Here is a 22,842-nt window from a genome sequence, read left to right as displayed (position 1 = left end):
GCATCGCACTATTCTTTCTTCTAACAGCTTTAAAATACTTTGCGTGTGCCTTTTCCCCAGTTTCTGCCAATGATAACATAGATATAAGCATGGACATAATTGATACTATAGATACCGTGTAAGAGACTTACCTGCAGATGGACTCCTGCTCAAAAACGTGCACGCACACAAGTATGCAGTCCATTGCCCAAAGTTCCTGGAAAACGCACTTTAGCACGTGAATGCGCACGTACGGGAATGTTTATGCGCAATAGCGCACGTACGTGAGCGCGCAGAAACGTGCTTGTTACCGTACAGGTGCACGCTCATTAGCATGCACACTATCCTATTTAAACAGACATAAAGCCATGACCAAGTTGCTGAGTGGTCTTCAGCTTGTCCCTGTGTGCCCTGTACTCCTGTATCCTGACGTCCTGTGTATGAACCTGACTTGTGACCATTGGACTCCGCCTCCTCCTCCTGATTTGGTACCTCTGCTCTCTGATCTCCTGTGTATGACCCTGGCTTATGTTTCCTGACCCTGCTCCTGATCTGTGATTTGGCACCTCAAGATTCGGCTCCCTGTGTATGACGTCGGCTTGAACCTGACTTCCCTCCTGGTCTGCCACTTGATGGATCACTCCATCAGCATCCTGAGCAACGACATCCTGCCAGTGCTTCCTTGGCCTCATACCCGTTGCCTGCTCTGTTTTCAAGAGGTCCCGGTGTCATCTCAGTCCTGCCGATTCACCAGATGGTCCAACGCCCTCAAGCGCCTCCTCAAGAACCGGCCAGCCACCAGTACCGGCACCTGGGCCCCACACTGTCCTTACATCCCCTGTCACTACTTCCAGAGGTGTGGGACAAGAGGTGCACGGGCAGCCCCCTTCACAGCTGAGTCTCCAGTCAGGTACGTGATATACCGCACCACAAATGACTTAAAGATGACTTTGCGCTCAAAACTGCTGAAAGTCTTACGGATTGCTCTTGTAAGAAAGTAGCCATAGCCTGAGAAAAACATCCTGTCCCCGTGCGCCATCATGCTGCAGGGACGGACCGCTGAACTCTGTATGAAAGCAGTAGTCTCTCTGCAGCAATCCAACATGCTCCCTGCTGATTGCACCACATTAACTCACAGGGGATGTCATACCACTACAAATAGACTTGTACTCTCACACAGAGCTCACCAGTCCTGCAGATGTGAATGGCTGGCAGGGACAGGATGTTTTATTCAGACTGTGGCTGTGTTCTTGCAGAAAATGAACTGTAAGACTTTCCACAACTTTTGTTTTGGTGCACAAAGTCTCATCAAAGTCTCATCATTGCTGACCAGGAGCTGCAAGATACACTTATTGTATCCTTCCATATTAGAAACTAGCAAAATAGTGGAAAAAGTAGAACAGGAATGCTCTGATGATTAGAATTATGATGGATGTAAAGTTACAAACCTCTATTTGTCTTTTAATATAGGATTCGGCAACTTCTGCTCCGTAGTCTTCGTTGCTATCACGCCAATCCCGAACCAAGACATCAAAATACTATAAAACGAAACCAACATTATTCAGCATAAAATTGCAGAACTGCAGAAGAGACGAGAGCCAAGTGTGAGGAAGAGCTGTGCAAGAAAGATGAGTGTGAGGAGGAGCTGGACAAGAAAGCTGAGTAGGGGGATGGAGCTGTACAAGACAGTCAAGAGTAAGGAGGAGCTGTGTAAGCGTAGTGAGTGTGAGAAAGAGCTGAGTTTAAGAAATACATTGTTTTAAGAGCTTGTAATCATTATAAAATTATATTTTATTCCCCAGATCCAATCTTTCTGGTAAGAATTAGACTTTGCACTTTAGATTATCAACCAGCACGATTCCTCCTCTACTACGCTGGTCTCCCGTAAAGCAATAAGAACTCTCTCCACTACTACACTTGTTGAATGAGGCAAAATCTATTCCAAGACACTGGAAATCACCCCTTCCACCAATCCATTTGGAATGCTTTGCACGCGTCAACAATGTAGCTGAAATGGAAGAACTCATTCACATAAATCAGGATAGTCTGTCCCGATAACAATGTACCTGGACCAGGTAACATCTGTTCAGTGTGGGTGTAGGTGTACCTTGGGTGTAGGAGGTTTTTGGATGTAGCAGTGTGCTACATCCAAAAACACCCTACACCCAACGGACACCTAGATACCGCTTAGGGTTGCCACCTTTTCTTCAAGCGAAACCCGAACACTCTGGCGACACGTGGATATCTTTTTGGGAGAATGAGTCGCGGCTTATTCATATGTAATTAGTGCCACCCGTTCATATGTAAATATCACTGTTTTCAGTGGGGGGACGGTAGTCCCTATATTAATTTTGGTTGCCCCTGTCTGCCTGACATCTTGTGTCCGGGTTTCTGCTGCCATGAAACCCGGACACAGCATTCAAAACCCGAACTGTCCGGGTGAATCCTGGACAGGTGGCAACCCTAATACCGCTGCCGCACGGGGATGAGCATATCCACAAGCCATTCTCATCCCATAGACATTCAGGTGGCCCATAGAGTGACCCAGAGGTGGTGGTGTGGGGACCACTGGAGTTAACCCTTGTAGTGTAGGGGTAGCCCCACTGCAAGAGTTACGTTTTCTAAAACCTGGAAAAACTGAAGTCAAGCTGGCATGAAAACAAAGACGACACTGTAGCAGATAATGTTTACCTTTAATGTAAAGAATGGGTGGAAAGGATCACTTTCCATTGGATCAGAGTAAATCTGAAAAACAAGATCCAGTTTACATTAACATGTAACCAGATACTGCGACTTTACCAAATTTAAATAAATGAAGATCTTCTTACCTCAAGATAGTCTACATCTGTGTCTTTTACATCGGCTTTCACATTGTACACCTAAAACATTACAAAATAAATCACAATTAATAAAACAAGTTATGTATAATGCAGATTGGTAAGAGTTATTATCTGCATGGTTGGATGTTCGGTGGCTGAGGAGAAGTCAACCACAGATAGAAGGGATGAGTGGGGTGGATTTGGAGGACTTTTAAGTACATTGCCCCACACAACAACACATAGATTAGAAAACGCCACTGAAAACGATACATAGATTTTTATGCACTTTCAGTGCAAGGTAAAAAGGAACTGAAGTCTGAAAGGTATGGCCAAAAGAGTCATCAAGAGACATTTAAAGACCATTTCACCCTTCAAAACCAAGTCTTTCACTTGCCTTCCCTATTAGCGCCAGTGCATTGTGCCAAAATGGAAATATTTTGCTGACATCTCCTGGTGTTCACTGAAAATTTCTGTGAAACAAAAACTCTCAATTTTATTCATCCCTATGCATGAGAGACGGTTGGTTATAATGAGACTGTTGTAAAAGAATAGCAAAATCTCCTCAATGGGGTAGCTGGATCTCCACTCCTCCTATTAGAGAGACTGTGGCTGACACTATCTTGAGAACAGAATCCTTACTACCTGCAGTGAAGAAAATAATTCCCAAGGCTTCTCCACTGTTATCCCATGCACATCACCAAAAGAATCCGACCATTGGTTCCATCTCCTGTCCATGTCTATTCGTTGATCTTTATTTATGACCGGGCACCAGGTAAAGTACTAGAACAATCGTGCTTTAAAGTCTAACTCCAGTTCCAATCCCTTCCAGAAAAACCATATACATTGTAAAGTTTCTGGAGAAACTTTTTTTTCAGATTTGTATTTCAGAACATGTCAACATATACCCAGGTTAGCCATTGTTTTAAATGGCGCGTGCTCACCTCTGTGTTATGCATCGGCATGTGTTGTCGATTTTTGGATGTGTTAAAAGATTGGGTCTATTGATGACAACACATAATTGTTGATAATGTATTGTAGCGCCCCCTGACCCCCAGAGGAATGTGGCGAACCCCAGAGGCAGGAAGGGCTGACATTTCACTCTCAGGTATGGATCCTTAGGTGGGTTGTGTGATGTGATCTGTGAATTGGGTGCCAGTCACTTTAAATGCTTTATTGTAGAACAGCCAAACTGGCAGAGAGTGTATAGGGCTACAGACATCCATGGACAAATAGACTCCAGACTCACCAGTCCCTTCCAGCTTCCACAGTGCAGGAATACTTTAGTTGAGCAGAGGATGAGACTGTGTATTAGAGCCACAGCTGGACGGAGGACATACTTGAGATCTTCCCTGGGAGAGACACCAGACTTGTCCCTCAGGTCTATGCCATCTTGGCCTTTCTGGCACCTCCAGCAGATAAAGGGCTCCTCTAGTTCTCTATCCCAGACAGTTCCAGGCCCACCAGGGTCAACAGCTGGCCTCCTGAAAACTTCAGGCGTAGCTAGCTTCTCCAACTGTGCACACCCTACCCCTAGGCTAAGCCCAGAGGGTGGACTGACCCGAGCACATGGCAATTCCTGAGTATTTATGCACTTCCCCAGCATGCACCACTGGCCATGAAACCCTTACTAATTTGCTGGTGAGGCATAAACACCCCTAATCCTCTCCCATTGGCTGCCCCACTCTGTGGCAGGGTCACACCCTTACTACAGGTAGATGCACTGCAGACAATAGCAGAACACCTAGGAATAACCAAATAATCACAGACCACAAATCAGCCAGACTGATTACAGTTCCAGCAGCACAAAATTTAAAGAGCCTCTCCACTTAGGCTAAAATGGCTACATTATGTAAAAATGCAGAAAAATATACAAGGAAAGGTGTGAATTCAGCCCTAGTGTCTTTGCTAGTGATGCACCAGATAGTCACGGAGCTAATGACAAAAAAGAAATAGGCGGAGGGACTACATGACAGGACAAACATGGGGACAGGAAGGAGGGGTCAAGGTCAAGGTTTTTTTCTGCAAAATGGAGGGGGCACTTACCTGATTGGCCGAAGGCGAGGTTTTGCTTCAAAATGGAGGGGGCACTTACCTGATTGGCCGAGTGATAGGTGGTCTAGGAGGGGCTTCACAGTGGGATGAGAAGGCGGAGATATCTTCCTGGTCAGTTGGGAATTAGAAAACGGCGAGGAACTTCCCGCCCACCTGCCCCCACTTATTATACATTTAGGATGTGTGGTTTGGTTACTCGCCAGGGTGACATGGTTCATCCGCGGTGTATGGTGGTGCTAATTTGGTGTTGGTGAGGACTCGTCTCTGGTGCGCAGTCCTCGGTGTGGCGGAGTCAGCAGGCATGCTGACCATTACAGTATGAGGTGGAAAAGGTCTCTGCAACAATCCGGTCGGTATATATATATATTTGTTTAGAGGTGTGGCCGTGTGTGCATGGACACACACATCATTTAGTTAATTGTTGATTACATTAATCTAATGTTTAGGTATATATATTGGTTTTACGTTATGATGTTTTATAATAAAGGGCTGCTACAACCAGTTATACCAAAAAATGGTGTGGTCTGTTATTTGGGGTTGGAGGTAGTTGGGGGAGGTGGCGTAGCAGGGTTTTGGTGCAGAAAGGAACCTATGGCGTGCCCTAGTCATGTGTCAACCAGCATTACTGGTCATGACCAAGCAAGGACCAAGCCATACTGAGGTTGTCAGTAATAAAAGATTGTGCATTGGTGAGTGTTAGAAGGATAACTTTTCAAACACTGTGTTTTTTCCTACATACTCTTATAGATTGGGGTTGTTGGACAAATGTCATTGGTGTGCACAATTACCTACATTAGTGCTTATGATGACTGCTACCAGGGGCATTTATAAAGTATGGGCAGTAAGACCAAATTGTTACTTACAAGGTGAGAGCTGATCATCATGGTTAATACAAGCAGCTTTACGCTGGCAGGCTCATGAAATGTTGTATTCTTGGTGCCTTCAGTGTCCAGAAGAAATACAGCCATCTATAGGGAACAAGATCGAGGAATTGTTACATTGCCAGCAAGGCATTCTGTTTTTTCAAGAGACCATTGCAATGATCCGTATTTGCCGGCGTATAAGACGACTCGGCGTATAAGACGACTCGGCGTATAAGACAACTTGGCGTATAAGACGACCCCCTACTTTTTGTGTTAAAATATAGGTTTTGGGCTATACTCGTCGTAATAATGTTTAAATGCACCCACTAACATCCATGGCGGTATTCCCGAGTGTGGCTCGGGGTTAATTTTCAGTACCATAAGCGGTAACCCCGACCCACACTCGGGATTACAGTCTCTTACCTTGTCCACGATCCCCGCAGCGTCCTCCGTCTTCCGCTGAGTCAATCACGGCAAGTTTTGTATTAATGAATACAGGCTTTGTATTCATTAATACAAAACCAGCCGTGATTGACTCAGCGCAGTATACTGTATGTAGCCGAAGCTACATACAGTATACCATATCCTTCTGTATGTACCCGGCGTATAAGACGACCCCCGATTGTTGGGTGATGTTTTAAGGTTTCAAAACCCGTCTTATATGCCGGCAAATACGGTATTCAGAAATGACCTAATAAAACATGAATCTTTCACTGCTGCCATCACTGTTGACCATCCCAGACTCTTGAATGCAGACATGGAAACATAAACACTGCAATATTTAAGTCTCCTACAAAAAGCGGTGTTGTACACTCTTCATATGATTTTTGCTGAAGGGGGAGATCAGAGTTTAGGCCATCAGTGGTGCTGCCTTGACAGCAGTCACCAAAACTCCTTCATCAAAGATGATATGGGCATGTGACTGCCAACAAAGGGAGCCACTATCACCAGTTTCTAAGACTATCAACTCTGCTTTCAAAATTGGCCAAAACAATGTTAGACACCTAAAGTAGTTCCCTCTCCTCAACAAACTACAACCCAAATGGCTAAGTAAAACCGTTCTGGTACCAGAGATCAGCTGCAATGGCAGGACACCTGGCTGAATGAGACCTGTGTTCTGACAGGTCCACCAATTGGCTAGTTCTGCTTTAACAACAAGCTTTGTCAGAAGCCAAGTCACCAGTTTGGCTGTTTTACCGTAGCTACCGTAGAGCCAGTATGACACTACTTACTTAACCACTTGCTGACCGAGGTGTTTACACCTCCTTCCTGTCCAGATCATTTTTCAGTATTCGGCGCTGCGGTACTTTGACTGACATTTATTCCGTCATGCAACACTGTACTGAAATTAATTTTATACCATTTTTTGGGGACAGATAGAGCTTTATTTTGGTGGGATTTAATCACCACGGGGGTTTTTTTTTATTACTATATAATGAAAAAAGTACCGAAAATTTTGGAAAAAAACCCCCTGTTCTCCCTACGTTATGTTATAAAACATTTATTAATACCCAATTTTTTGGTAAAATATAAAAGACGGGGCCACGTCAGGTAAATAGACACCAAACATGTCAAGCTTTAAAATTGCGCACACCCGTTAAATCGCAAAAAACTACCATGCCTAAAATTGACCATAGCCGACGCTTTAAAAACTTTTACCGCTCATCAGTTTAGTGTTATCAGTGATTGATGACCCTAGAATTATTGCTCGCACTCCGACGTTCGCGGCGATATGTAACATGTGCGGCGCAATGGATGTAATCGGCGTTTTCGCACGTAGGAGGGCTTGACGCATGTTTGCGTGTGCATGTGGGGGCGGGGGACTTTAATTTTTTTTATTATTATTATTATAATTTGATATGTGATTTTTAATTTTTTAATTTTGTTTTGTAACTTACATTTTTTTAAACTTTTTTTTTCACTGAGCTTTATGGAGACATCAGGGGTCTTTAAGACCCCTAATGTCACCTTGGGACCCCCAGAGAAGCTGCTTCACCAGCTTCTCTCCGGTTTCTGTACCGGAGAGTGACACTGAATGCAGGCAGTGATGTAATACACATCACTGCCTGCATTCAGAAGAGGAGATCAAACGGAGCTCGTGTACTGAGCTCTGTTTGATCTCCGGCCACAGAGCTGCTGTGCTGGTCCCGGGCTCACAACGGGAACAGCAGAGCCCGGGATCGCCAGCAGCAGCGGCGACGGAGGGGGGGGCGCACACGCGACCGCATATTACAAGCGATCGGGCGTCTCTACAGACGCCCGAACGCTTGTATGTAAACAGCCATCGCTGGCTGTTTACATCCAATGCCGGTTTCCCGCTCGTGCCCGCCGCCTACGTCTAAAGACGCCCACCCGCTCTCAAGAAGCCGCTGTCCGGCCGTTTAATTACAACGGCCGGACAGCAGGTGGTTAAAGCTTAGTTTTGTAATATAGTTTCTACTATCAGGTAGTGTGTAGGTTGCCCTGGGTTTAGTAAGGACTCGAGGGGGTTTATTCCCTTATAATGAATGTGCTGCGCTTCATCTAGAACAATACATAAACAAATCTTTATAATAAATGTGTGCTTAAATAATACATGCAATCAAAAAAGTGTTCACAATGAATCTTCTTGTAAATAATAGTCCTCTGGAAAGTTCAATCATATATTCCGTGTTCAAATATACACAAATGTGGAATCACACGTATATGGTGCTCAGGATTTGTCCCAAGTGCACCACACTCTTTATCCTTCCAGTGTGAAAGTTCTTTGTGCAAAGTCCATACGTCAACTCCAATTATTACCCAGGTGCTCCCCCTCTCAGTGGGCCGCTCACCTTATAAATAGATCAAACCCCAGATGAAGTCAATTGTGATATAACGTGTAGGGCGGAGTCTGGCAGACGTGGATTGGAGATTGCATGGTCGGCAGCACAGCTCCTGTTTGATCTGTCTTTGCACCCAGAGAACTTGGAGAGTTGTCGAGCATACATTTATTTGAAGTTTTATGTCTACTTTCCTCATGTGAGTAGTTTTTTAAATAAAGGAGGTTTTTTAATATTGCGGTTTTATGCTATGGGCTGTTTTTATATTTTATTGGATATGGTCGTGATGAGACGCTGACGTCATTTTCTGTGCAACGATTGTGGAGAGATGGCCTTTGAATAAGATCGATTGGAGACCCATTAAAGCGATTCTAGACCTGTTCAGGTCTATTTATAAGGTGAGCGGCCCACTGAGAGGGGGAGCACCTGGGTGATAATTGGAGTTGACGTATGGACTTTGCACAAAGAACTTTCACAGTGGAAGGATAAAGAGTGTGGTGCACTTGGGACAAATCTTGAGCACCATATACGTGTGATTTCATCTGAACAGACCCCCGACATTTCCCTTTTAAAATAGAAAAGAAATTGAGGACACCAAATCCTCAATTTCTTTTTCATCGCAAATTGCGAGGGGGCGAGTGGAAATTTTGAGCCCTGCCCTACACCATGACTATAAAATTACTAATATTCAGCCCCATGGAAAATACCTGTTACGTTGGTGAGGCACCTATAGTGCAGCACCAGAAGTAAAATATGGGGAGGCACTTACCTTTTGTCCATTGTTCTCCAGAAGGAAGGGTTTACCCCAAACCCAGATGCCCTGAGTGACCTTAACAGGGCCAGGCCTCCACGGGAAACCATTCAGGGCTTCGTTTTCTCCTCCAAAATTGTAAACATTCGTCTTCTCCTGTTAATTTCAGTAGACATTTATTAATGTGTGCAATCTTTTTATGATAAGGTTAGGCTAGGAATACACAAAAGGTTTAAGCTAAAGCATTATCTTTGTACATACACTATGTGCAAGGGCAGAATATCAAGTACACCTCCCAGAATAGGAGTGTCATTGCCAGAATCATTACGTGATTACTAGCAAGTTTCCAAAGATTGTACAATCTCGGCATGCCTTGGGTGCTGGGATGAATTGACTCCCATGTGCATGGCTGGGAGTTACGTCAACCAGGGCCAGCTAATCAAAATGGCCAAAGCTGCGAAAACCAAAACAAGGTGGCAATGAGGGAGAGCACATGGCTAGGGAGGTCGCTTTGGCAGATTCCGCTTTATCAAATGGGCAAAAAGGCCATTGATCTTGAAATGACCACATTAGGAGCTCTTCCAACGTCTCAGTTATTATTTTCAGTGAGCCTGATCTATAGTATATATCTGAACAAGTTACCCATCTGACATTCTTACCAGACTACGAAGGACTCTCATAAGATAATTCATTAGAAATGATTTTCCTGTTCGCCTTTCTCCAACCACACTGATCACATAGACAGGGCGGTCCTCACATTCCAAGAAACATCTCTGTACTGCAGACTCCTCTAGCTGCATTTGTCCAGTTCCATTTGTCGAAACCAATTGTACAGGCTGTTTAGGGGAATTAAAGAACCAAAGTCAGAAAGTATTGCCAAGAAGTTGATCTAGACTCAAATAATAAATCCTCATAATAGGGAATACATTTGTGGCTTGTCGTTGGCCACATTGGGCCTCGTGTAGTAAAACATGTCAAGGAAGAACTTTCTGCTGCCCATAACCACCAGTGAACTTCTCTCTTACAAGTGCTGTAGGTTATATAAACATTAGAAAATATTGTTGGTTATTGAGAACTCAGAAACAAATTTACAAGCAGAGGAGGGGTTACCTCCAGTGGAAACCCTATGCTAAAATAATCCATAGATCCAGAGACATAAACAACTGAATTTATATGCAAATCTCAATTTCCCACCTCCACCCAGCCATTAGGCCTCCCTATAGGTCCTTTAATGTAATGGCTCATCCTTATGACCAATTGTAAGGTGAGAGGGAAAAGGAAAGCTCATCTTTCACAGGAGATGTTGAGATTTACATATAACTATTGTATCGCCCATCACCTTTTGTGATGTGACTACCATGCATTTGGTGATAGCCAGGGCTGTAGACAGCCTGGCTGGATTTGTAGCAGCAAGTACATGGTTAATTCCCAGGTGTCTAACCTTGTCTGTACCCCCCTGGGCGGAGTGAGACTCATTGTGGGACAGCCAATAGGTGACACTGTAATGTGTGTACAGTGCAGCAGCCAACCACTGGGCTTCTTTCAGCCAGTGGTGCCTGCTGACAGAGTGTACATATATGGGTGGGAGCTGCCATGTGCTTTCGCTTGCCTGGACCAGCCATGGATTAAGGTTGGGTCCTGTTCAGCCTGCCCCCCAGGCTAGGCCGAGGCCTGGGGTTGGGCATTGGCTGAGATGGGGAAAGAGGTTTCCCTGGAGGCCTCCAACATGGAGGAGGCCTCAGAGATGGAAAGAACCAGGACCAGTGCAGGCTCTTGAAGTGCACTGGATCTATGTGGACTTCAGAGCGGGGTCAGTGTTTCTTTCTTGGATTGTGGATATGCACTCCCTTGGTACAAGATCCGGTGAGTCTGTAGCTAAGGATGGTTACCACTAGACATCTAGAACCCCTATACCCTCTCTCCCTAATCAGAAGTTCAATAAAATGTTCGACTAGCATCATACATCTGAATTGGACATCAATTTGTGGGCACAAGAAGAGGGCGGTTAGTGCTAATGGGTGCAGCTGGAATTCAACCCCTAGACTGACTAGATATGGACCTGGTACAATCAGCGGCTCCTTCTGGGGTGAGCGCTACACTATAATTGTCTATATCTCTGGATCCACTAATTGTTCTCACATGCTGTTTCCCTAAAAGTAACATGGTGCCTTTATAATGTTGCTTTGATCTCCAGGTTTGAACTCTGGCCTTTCCTTCAGTCTTGCAAAGTTAACAAGGCTCCTCTCCTGGGCTGAAAGTGTGTATATGTATATATACACTGTATATATTATATATATATGTATACACACACACACTATATATAGATGTATCATTTAAACCTGAGTACAAGTGTACCAGACATGGGTTTGGAAGGGAGGCATACATTACAGATATGTGAAGTTTGGTATCTACACAAAGCTAATTTTATAAGACACAATAATATGTTTTATCAGGTGGTAAGTGTATTAAAATATGACTATTGTTATGAAATTGATAGTTTGGGAAAGGCAAGTGAGGAAATCTTCTTTTATTAAAAACAATCTTTCAAAATTGTTAAACTTATCTCTACTCTCTAAATAAGAACTTGTCTCTGTGAGCAGCGCTGCCATATTGTAAAACCTGTTATATTCCTCTCTGAAGGGACAGTGGGCATCACAGGCATTGTTTAAGTTTTGAATCTTCTCAGCATTTGCTGGGAACGGTGCATGTTTTGTTAGAACACGTGGTGGCAGCTATTATTCTGTGTAAAGTGTTAACTGTGGAGTTAACCATCCCCGGTGATGATCACGGATCGAGGACAAAGTGGTCTTCTCTAGACCTAAAACAGGTTCTTTCCTAGGGTAACAATGCTGCTCCTCTATAAATACAGTACAGTAAGTGTTTTCACCTCAGGACATGAAGTGCATTACTGGCAGGATCAACAAGTGAAAATAAAGGAAAACTAATGCAGCCATCACATCTCGGGACTGGTCATTTGTAATATTTTAAAGTTAATAAGGATAATGTACATAGTGAATCATATTATCATCTTCATCTTGTCCATTCACTATGGCTCCTACCTGGTTAAAGTAGCATGTTGGGCAGTTGCCTCTAGATAGGGGTGATTCATCTCGGTATTTTATGATGCATGGCCAGCAGAACACGTGTGTACATGGGTTAGTGATATAATCGTTCACTGTTTTAGAACACAGTTCGCAGACAGCAGTGCTTGTTCTATACATGTAAAAAACACAAGGAAACATGATATAAGAATTTGTTGAATAACACAATGTCACTAAACAATTTCTGATGTTGTTGTACTTCCTGCACCATATGTTCCTTTCTGTATTATACAGTATATATCATTTTATAATTATTTAACGGCCTTCGGCAGGCCGTTCGCCCTGCTTTGGCTGTCACTTCGGCTCAACGGAGCCGAAGCATATGCCTTCGGCTCGGCTGGGCCACTCGGCCACCTTCGGCTGCTGTATGGGCTATAATAATTAGCCCGTACGTGGGCCCTTGGGTTCGACTGAACCGAAGGGATCCGGCGGCCGAAGAGAGCCAAAGGATCAGCTGAAGCTACGGCTGTATCTCTCTGTGAATAATCCCCTAAATGTTCTTGTTGTTCCAACATGTCTATGTTTCCTGGAGTTTATGGTGAACATTATAGTTCTGTGAATACTTTTCCCCAGGTTATCCCCAATTTTTATATCTGTAGTCAGCTCTGTGTTGTTTGTAATTAATAAATCCAACAGAGCATTTTTTTCTAGTTGGGGTTTCCACCACGTGTCGCATAAAATTATCTCGGAGTATGTTCAAGAAGTGACGGGCCTTACTTGAGTGTGAAGTTTCATTTGCCCAGTCAGTATCAGGATAGTTGAAGTCCCCCCTAATTATGACATTGCCTTGCCTCCCAGCTATTTCTATCTATGAGGATAGTTGAGTCTCCTCCCTTACACAAATCAGACCAGGTTCTATCCTTTCTCTACTCTACTAAAGAAAATCATTGAGGCATTGGAAAACAAGGAATAGTTGAAGAAGAAGGTTGGAGTTTATGGAGAAAGGGGCTTCTTGCAGCCCTGATCCCCTCTTTTTACTCCCCAATTCTCCCCAGCTCCTTGTGGGTCCCCCTTCCTGATTCACAACCTCCCCCTAGCTACAGCAACCTGGGCTTTCATCTCTGGCACAGAATCAGCAGATCTAAGGGGTCAGCTGCAGATCTTCTGGGCTGTACACTGAGCAGACCCACGGGGTCCTGGTGTTGAGCGCATGGAGGAGGGCCTTCTGCTGTGTTAGCGCAATCCCGGCAGAGCAAGCGGTTGTCAGTGTGTGAAAGTCTCATTGCTCTCACCGGTGGCTACAGGTATGTGGCTGTGTGGCACTTGAGGGGTTAAAGGTGGGGGTATGGTTTACTGGCGTCCATATTAGGTAACTAGCACCCAACATGTCTGGCAGCTGCCCCCCACATCTCTAAACCTTGACCCTCTCAATTCACCTTGAAACCATGATCTGTCTGGGACATGCTCCACCATTACACTCTGAAACCCGACCTGTCTGTCCTCTTTTTTTCCCCTTCCCCACGTCTTTGTCTATCCCTGTCAGAATACTGTCCTCCCAACCACCTCCATCTCTATCTGAACCCTAAACCTGTCCCCTGAAGCTTCTCACAGTTTCCATCTGTCAGAACTCCTCCATGCAACTTGGAACCCTCCTCTTAACCCTGACTTTACCCTTCATCACCATACCCCTCCTAACCCTGGCTTCTTTGCTCCTGTCTGTTCCCAATATGAACCTTGACCTAATTAACCTTTTCCCCCTTTCTGCTCTGACCAGTCTCTGTACCATAACCTGCCTTCCGCTCTATACCCCCCTGTACCCTGACCTTCCTTCCCCCTTTACCCCTCTGTACACTGACCTTCCTTCCCCTCCATACCCCTCTGTACCCTGACCTTCTTTCCCCTCCATACCTCTCTATACCCTGATCTTCCTTGCGCTCCATAGCTCTCTGTATCCTGACCTTCCTTACCCTCCATACCCCTCTATACACTGACCTTCCTTTCCCTCCATACCCCTCTGTACTCTGTCCTGCCATCTCCTCCATATCTCTATGTACCCTGTCCCACCTTCCCCTCAATACCCCTCTGTACCCTGTTGCGCCTTCTCCTCCATATCTCTTTGTACCCTGACCTGCTTTCCCCTCCATACCTCTCTGTACCCTGACCTGCATTCTCCTTTATACCCCTCCAGGGGTAACCTGACCATTCAGGCACTGCACGAGAGCCCAGTGCATCGAGCAGTCGCAGGACACGCAGGGATGCTGCAACTCAGGGAGAAAGGAGGTGTCTGAAACACAGGGTGCATAATGAGTCTTGAAGGGCACAGGGGTTCTGCTTCAGGCAGATGTGTTGCTCGAACACAGAATTATGTGTCACCTAACCCTTTTACTTTAAACATTGTCAGTGATAATAAATATCTGGAAGTGTTATACTAGCACTTATTATTTTTAATGCATACAACTTAAAAATATATCTCTCCTCTATCTCCCCTGGCTGTCTCTCCTCTCTCTCTCCTGTATATTATCAAAAAGAAATTGCGGTGCGGCACTAGAGTGTTCGGGTTTCGCATGAAGAAAAGGTGGCAACCCTACTTTAATGTCGAAGAGGGGATGAAAACACATGGAAAAGGGAAAGGTATAAGAAAGACTGGGGAAAAGGGAAGGAAGAAGAAGAAAAAGGGATTCATAAAGAAAGCTGAAGTATGTTGGGAACGAGAGAGGGAGAGAGACGTGAAAACTCCATCCACTTGTAAACATAATCAAGAATCTTACAGTATATTTTTCTCTTTGTATAACAACTGATACATATTGAACATTCCACATCACAAAGGCTTTTTGTCAGACCTCAATTCTGCCCCATATGGAACTCTTACTAGAATAAATGTCACTTGCACGCAACTAACTTGCTTTTCTCTCTACCGATCTCATCAAAGATAAAATGATCAGAAAAAACTACATTTAAGATTTTTTTCTCCCAGCCCTAATAGTCATTTATTTGTCCCGGTCTTCATTAAAAGAGCATACAGTTCTGTCTTACCTGTCCATGTTTGCCAATGTATGAGACTTCTGTGACCTTCTCTAACTTTCACACTTTAAAGGCCTCGGCTATACCTCGCCCAGATACCATTTGCATGAGTAAACACAATTATGTTGGGTGTCCTTTCTAAGTAATAGAAACTGAAACTAAATACATGCAAAAAATCCAAAGTAAATGGAAATGCAATGGTTAGTCTGTACCTAAATCTGACATAAATACTTGCACCCATTAAAGTAAGGAAAATACGGGGGCTACCATTGTTGATCTCCAATTAATAATGCCAGCGTCCCTCTCCTCTCTTCTCTTTCTGTGTTTGTCTGTTGTAACATGTTGTTTGTAGCGCCTTGGCCATCTATTCTCAGGGTTACTCCACTACTAATTCTTTGTCCTATGTCTTCGAGCAGGGGTGTCAAACTCAATTTAATCATGGGCCGCATCAACATTATGGTTGCCCTCAAAGGGCCGGTTGTATCTGTAAGACTATATAAATGTATCTAATCTTTATCATAAATTGGCTCTGCATTCGATTATCACTGGTTTTAGTAATAACTTAATACCTAGATCTGAAAGTAGAAGTCTAGGAAATGGCCTGGTGGGCTGGATTCGTCCCCTGGGCCTTGAGCTTGACACATAACCCCCCACCGGACCAACGTGGGTCTTCAGGGGTGGTGGAGATATGACCTACGCGGTGGTGGGGACCTGTACACACCTCACTCAGTGGTTTTACTGTGTGCTTATGACATGGATGATTTACATTTTGTATTGTGGAGGATAAATCAGATATTTTGGATACCAAGGTCTGCATGTTGTCTATGCTCTATGCCTTTCTGTTATTTGTATGCTTTGAAAAGTTGTTTCTGCGAAACCCTTAATAAAAACTATTTCTGTAAAAAAAAAGTGTCCTTACTTTTTTTTTCGAATAGTTTTTGAAAATTTTACAATTAATACAAGTAGGTACAAGGTGTTGTAGGTACATAGCAATGTTTAACATGCAAATACATATCTAGTGCATAAATATCCATTGTTGGAGTGGTATATAAAAGGATCAGTTCCATAGTAGGTGGGTTAAAGTTTGGAGATATTCCATTGCTCATGACAGATATGGTTGGATGTGATTATCTTACATTCCATACAGACAAGTTACCTCTGATAATGCTAATCCTAGGTCTGGATCCATGTTGGTTAGTTTCAAAATCCTAGCCTCACTTGTGCTGGAATGTACAGACTTCTGGCACTGCATGGATGAAGAGCTGTGGCTGCAACAATGAGGAGCTCGAGTCATATAATCACACCATCCTCTTCTCTTGTTCATTCCCAAAAGGCTAATGTTTCGCAGAATGCAAGGTGTTCTGTGAACGGACAAAGGGAGAGCAGGTGTGGTATGTGCCCTTTTTCTCCTATTGTTAATTCTGTGAAAAAAATACAATGCCTTTTGCAAATGGACAAGGGAATACGAAGGGGTGGGTACATGACTGCAGTCCCTCACAGCCACAGCTCTCTAAAACTGCAGCCCGTGAAGTTTAGTGTTGCTTGTATATACTGGTCATGCCAGTAAAAATATTTACATACCCCGTTTTCCCAAAAATAAGACCTAGTACTATTTTTGGGAATTGCTAAAATATAAGACCTACCCCGAAAATAAGACCTAGTTGTGACCATTCCTAGGCCGGTGGTGGCATAAGGGGGAACTTGAAGAGCTGCGGGAGAGAATCAGCGGTGCCAACGAAGCCAGCACTAGAGGAAGCGAGGCGGCAGCAGAGGGATCAGAGCCGCAGAAGCCGATGCTTCCTCTATAGCACCGGCTCCTGTCACAGGCGGAGTGATACCAAATGCACTCCGCCTGTGAGTAATCGATAGTGAAAGCGCGTTTCGCTCATTCTGTCCAGTGATTGGTTACCAAATTGCTCTTGGAAAGGTACAGCATCCCTGATTGCACTGATCCCCCTATTCTTAACTTCGCCATTTTGGATTATTTAATTTGGATTTGCGTTAACTTTGGATTGTTGTACATAAAAAAAAATAACAGCTACCTGGAAAATAAGACCTAGTGTGTTTTTTTGAGCCCAAAAAAATATAAGACGGTGTCTTATTTTCCGGGAAACACTGTAGTTACAACTAGGTTGTAAGGGCGCCCTGAGTCCATAGTCTGTCAGGGGCCACTCCAAATACCTGGTCCAAAAATGACCCGGGTCATGAGCCACAAGACGGGGTACCCATCACCACCGCCAGGTCATCTGACCTACCTTCACTAGGCCATCACACAACTACTGACTGAGCCAGAGACAAAATCTTTTCTTCCTCCAGGTATATGCTACTTTGCCAAGTAGCATACCAAAAAGACAGAATCCTTTTTCTTTACTTTTAAGGTCCCCACACACCTTACGATAATCGTACGATAATCACAGGAAATCCCGCGATCGTACGATTATCGTAAGGTGTGTGGAAGCCGTGCGACCTCTACTACTGTAAGGTCGCACGACTTTGAACTTACGAACATGTTTGAAAACCCGCCGAGCATCGTACGATGTTCGGCGGGTGTGTAGCATGTTCGTAAGATAAAAGCCGGACGGGCCGGTGTGCGCAAGCGCACACTGCCCGTTCGGCATTGCGGTCATCGGAAGCCCGCCCCTCAGGGGGCGTGGCTTGTGATCATCGCCAGTACGATCTGCCTATGCAAGATAGGCAGATCGTAAATTTTTTTAAGTACCTTACAACCATCGCAAGACAAAAGTCTTGCGATGGTTGTAAGGTGTATGCCCAGCCTTAGGCTGGGTTCACACCTAGGCGTTTTTCCGCGCTTTCGTACTCGCGGAAAAACGCTCAAGCAGGGAAATGCCATTATTTTCAATGTGCATGGTTCCCATCTGGGCGGTTTTCCGCGAGTACGAACATGCGGGAAACCGCCCTACGCCCAAAGAATTACATGTACTTCTTTGGGGCGTTTTGGTCGGGAGGTTCCATTGGGATACAGCCAAGTGTGAACCCAGCCTTATTTACAATCCATTTCCAGAAACATCAATCTCACTGCCTGACATTTTTTTTTAAATTTCGGTTTCGGTTTTGAAATTTTCATTTCGGTGCACCTCTAATTATTCCTCTTATGACTTTAGTCGTCCGTAGGTGCCAGGATCGCTGACACAATTCTCTAATGTTTGTGTACGAGGCACACCTGGTCTTGTCATACGTTACGTGCGTCAACTGGCAACCGCGTGTCCTTGTCCCCAGCGTACACTCTGCTGTGTATACCTGCCTGGGTGGAAATTCCAGCTGATTATTCTTTCCCTGTCAGAGCTCTAAGAGGAATGAAGAGAGACCGGTTTCTTCTTAGCTACTGAACTGTTTCTAGCCATAGGACGCGCCAATGCAGGAGGGAAGGGCTCAGACAGTAGAGAAGAGTGACGTTATCATCTAGGTGATGACGCAAACATGAGATCAGTGCAAAGGACGTCACCCATTCTACCTGCAGGCCTTCTCTTCAGGATGTCACCAGATGGGACAATGTGTCCTGTTGAGGAAGACAGACCAGTCAGTGTAGGGGACAAAATCTACCTGTGATGGATCTATAGGTTCTATTATAAGACCTGCAAATGTGCAATGTACGTGGCATAATGTGCGTGCCAACTGAAGGACGTAATATCTATACCAGGAGATGATCGCGAGGTGACCCGGATAAGGTGACGAAGCACAATGTGGGTTCCTAGTGATCTTCCAGTGCTCTGCAGACTATCACTCCAATATGGTGGTTTTCTTCTATGTAAAGTAAGATGTGCGAAGGAAAAACTCTGCTCTACATTTCCTGATAATATGGAACATGTCATATTCACCAATGACTGCTAGGACCGAAAATGAAAATGTTTCTGTATAATCTGAGCAGCAATTTTATTGGGGATGATCTGTGATCTAAAGAGGACAATTTTAATGGGAGCTGATTTGATGGGGCAATTATTGTGGGGGCTGATCTGAGGTGTGAAGAGAAGAATTTTAATGGGGGCTGAGCTGATGTTCAAAGAGGAAAATTTGAATGGGGCTGAGCTGAGGGCAATTTTAATGGAGGCTAATCTTTGGTCCGAAGAGGACAATTTTAATGGGACTGATCTGAGGTCTGAAGAGGAGAATTTTAATGGGACCGATCTGAGGTCTGAAGAGGAGAATTTTAATGGAGGTTGCTCTGAGGTCTGAAGAGGGCAATTTTGATTGAGTTGATCTAAATTCTGAAGAGGGAAATATTAATGGGGGCTGATATAAGGTCTGAAGAGGGCAGTTTTAATGGGGGCTGATCTGAGATATGAAACATGCTGTTTTATTGGGACTGAAGAGGGTAGTGTTAAGCGGGAGGCACTGATCTCTGAAGTTTAAAGGGGCGCTGATCTGGTGTTCAGATCTGATATAAATGTTAAGGTAGAGGGGCTGATCTGAGGTCTTGATGCTAGGGATTTCTTTTTCTACCTCTAAAGCTGGATCACCACTTCCTCACAATGACACTAACCCTACAGCATATTTTTCCATCACTGATGCCAGGTCATTTTTTTCCTCCCATTGACCAATAACATCAGGCTTTTTTCTCTCAATGACCAATAACATCATGCTTTTTGCAGTGGACTACTTCGGCACCGTCTGCAGGAAAAAAAACAGGTGAGGCAGATATTGTTCCTTCCCTTCCATGCAACCCCACAAAGCACACACTGCATCCAGCTTATGACAGGTTGTGCTATTAGCAAAGCAGAATACCACCAGCTATAGAGGTCTACAAATCCCAATCATATGAATCTACATACTTTGTGTTGCTCTGGAGTGGCGGCCTGATGTCTTCAGAGTCTCAGGTAGGCTGTGAGTGTTCTCAGGTGGGCTGTGTGGGCTCTCAGGTGCACTGTGCAGTCTCTAGGGTGGGCTGTGCAGGCTCTAAGGTGGGCTGTGCAGGCTCTAAGGTGGGCTGTGCGGGCTTAGAGGTGGGCTGTACAGGCTCTAAGGTGGGCTGTGTGGGCTCTCAGGTGGGCTGTGTGGGCTCTCAGGTGGGCTGTGCAGGGTCTCAGGTGGGCTGTGTGGGCTCTCAGGTGGCCTGTGTGGGCTCTCAGGTGGGCAGTGCAGGCTCTAAGATGGGCTGTGTGGGGTCTCAGGTGGGCTGTGTGGGCTCTCAGGTGGGCTGTGTGGGCTCTCAGGTGGGCTGTGCAGGGTCTCAGGTGGGTTATGTGGGCTTTCAGGTGGGCTGTGCAGGCTCTCATGTGAGCTGTGCAGGCTCTCGGGAGGCTGTGTGGGCTCTCAGGTGGGCTGTGTGGGCTCTCAGGTGGGCTGTGCAGGGTCTCAGGTGGCTGTACTGTGTCTCAGGGGGGCTGTGCAGGCTCTAAGGTGGGCTGTGCGGGCTCTCAGGTGGGCTGTGCAGGGTCTCAGGTGGCTGTACTGTGTCTCAGGGGGGCTGTGCAGGCTCTAAAGTGGGCCGTGCGGGCTCTCAGATGGGCTGTGCAGGGTCTCGGGTGGGCTGTGCAGGGTCTCAGGTGGGCTGTGCAGTCTCTAGGGTGGGCTGTGTGGGCTCTCCGGTGGCCTGTGCGAGCTCTCAGGTGGGCTGTGCGGGCTCCCAGGTGGGCTGTACAGGCTCTATGGTGGGCTGTGTGGGCTCTCAGGTGGGCTGTGTGGGCTCTCAGGTGGCCTGTGCGGGCTCTCAGGTGGGCTGTGCGGGCTCCCAGGTGGGCTGTACAGGCTCTATGGTGGGCTGTGTGGGCTCTCTGGCTGTCAGGTGGGGTGTGCAGGCTCTCGGGTGGGCTGTGTGGGGTCTCAGGTGGGCTGTGCGGGCTCTCAGGTGGGCTGTGCAGGCTCTCAGGAGGCTGTGCGGGCTCTCAGGAGGCTGTGTGGGCTCTCAGGTGGGCTGTGCAATGTCTCAGGAGGCTGTGTGGGCTGTGTGTAAGAAAGGAATATATTTGAGTGAAAGACAAAGACAAGTTGAGTTTTCTCCGGGGCTCCTCAAAGATCGCCGTTCCAGAAACATCCGTAAAAGAAGGAACAGACTCCACCGGATTGGTATGTTATTGCATTTATTACATAGAATGTATATCGCGCCAACAGTTTGCACAGCGCTTTACAATATAAGGAAGACATTACAATCACAATACAATTCAAGACAAGATGGTAAGGAGGGCCCGGCCCCTGAGGGCTTACAATCTAAAAGGGAGGGGGAAGTCATACATGAGGAGGGAGCTGTGTGGAGATGAATTGTTTGAGAATGTGAAGGTTCAGCGGTTAGGTTGAGGTGGGATAGGCTTCCCTGAAGAGAAGAGTCTTTAGGGATCGCCTAAAGGCAGTCAGGGTGGGAGATAGACGGACAGGTTGGGGTAAAGAGTTCCAGAGGATGGGAGAGACTCCCTAGAGAAGTCCTGGAGGCGAGCATGGGAGGATATGGGTTAAATGATCCGTAGTACATGATATGTAGCCCTGTACCCCCTTTTCCACTTACAGAGCTAGGTTATTTTTCTTTTAAATAAATATTAATGTAATTTTATTGGTATCTATCTACCAGTAGCTGCCTCATTTCCCACCCTCGGCTTATATTCGGGTCAATACTTTTTCCCAGTTTTTTTGGGTAAAAGTAGGTACCTCGGCTTATACTCGGGACGGCTTATACTCGAGTATATACGGTAAGTTGTCACGTGGTGTAGAATGATTAATGGGGGAAAACATTTTATTAACCCTTGCACTGCTCGTTTTTGTCTAGAATCAAAAATAAGTTATACTCAGCCGAAGCTCCGAGCTCCTGCCCGTCTTCTGCAGAATATGTGAAAGCTGCACTGCCTTGCCAAGGCACCTCTATGTAGTCCGGTCCTAACTCTAACCTATGAGAGTCTCCATCTTGGAGCACATGTTACATAGTTACATAGTATTTGGGGTTGAATAAAGACATACGTCCATCAAGTCCAACCCATAGAGGTCCACGCATCATCTCATTCTTAGGGATACTGGTATCCCTGGATATTACGGTCCCTCAAGAAATTGTCCAAACTTTTCGATGTCATGAGTTCCAGACCTTAACCGCTCTTACTGTAAAGAACCCTCTTCACCCCTTGTGCTGGAATTTTTTCTCCACCAACTTAAGGTGATGGCCTCTAGTCTTTGTAATGGAGTTAATCTCAAACAGTTTGTTGCCAATGTTGCTGTCACCATTGAACATCTTGTACATGAAAATCATATCCCCCCTTAATCTCCTTAATTCCAGCGTAAACATGTTTAAGTTCAGTAGCCTTGTCTCATAGCTCTGGTCCTCCATTCCCCTAATTAGTTTTGTTGCCCTCCGCTGGACTCTCTCCAGTTCAAGAACATCCCTTCTCAGTACCGGCGACCAAAACTGGACCGCGTACTCCAGATGTGGCCGAACCAACGATCTATATAGAGGCACAATTATAGACTTGTCCCTGCAATACATCTCCTTCTTAATACAGGACAAGACCCTGCTAGCTTTGTTTACCGCAGCCTGGCACTGCAAGCTACCATTCAGTTTGTGGTCTACAATGACCCCCAAAT

At 45.3% G+C, this 22,842-nt stretch overlaps 1 protein-coding gene across 1 annotated transcript in view; it reads right to left on the bottom strand.

The window, feature by feature from the left end:
• Positions 1 to 10,065, bottom strand: part of LOC108791433 (RING finger protein 112-like) — a 50,220-nt gene extending 40,155 nt beyond the window's left edge. Inside the window, exons 1-3 of the mRNA XM_018561922.1 lie at positions 9,925 to 10,065; positions 9,284 to 9,421; positions 5,714 to 5,818 (exon numbers count right to left, since the gene is read on the bottom strand). Coding sequence (XP_018417424.1) covers positions 5,714 to 5,818; positions 9,284 to 9,421; positions 9,925 to 10,065 — 384 coding nt within the window. The remainder of the gene's footprint in view (positions 1 to 5,713; positions 5,819 to 9,283; positions 9,422 to 9,924) is intronic.
• Between the last annotated feature and the right edge of the window lie 12,777 nt (positions 10,066 to 22,842).

This window comes from Nanorana parkeri, unplaced genomic scaffold, assembly GCF_000935625.1.
Source record: "Nanorana parkeri isolate BGI_ZX_2015 unplaced genomic scaffold, ASM93562v1 scaffold551, whole genome shotgun sequence".
Classification (NCBI taxonomy): domain Eukaryota; kingdom Metazoa; phylum Chordata; class Amphibia; order Anura; family Dicroglossidae; genus Nanorana; species Nanorana parkeri.
Note: the sequence above shows the minus strand (reverse complement) of the source record. Positions and strands in the feature narration are given on the sequence as shown.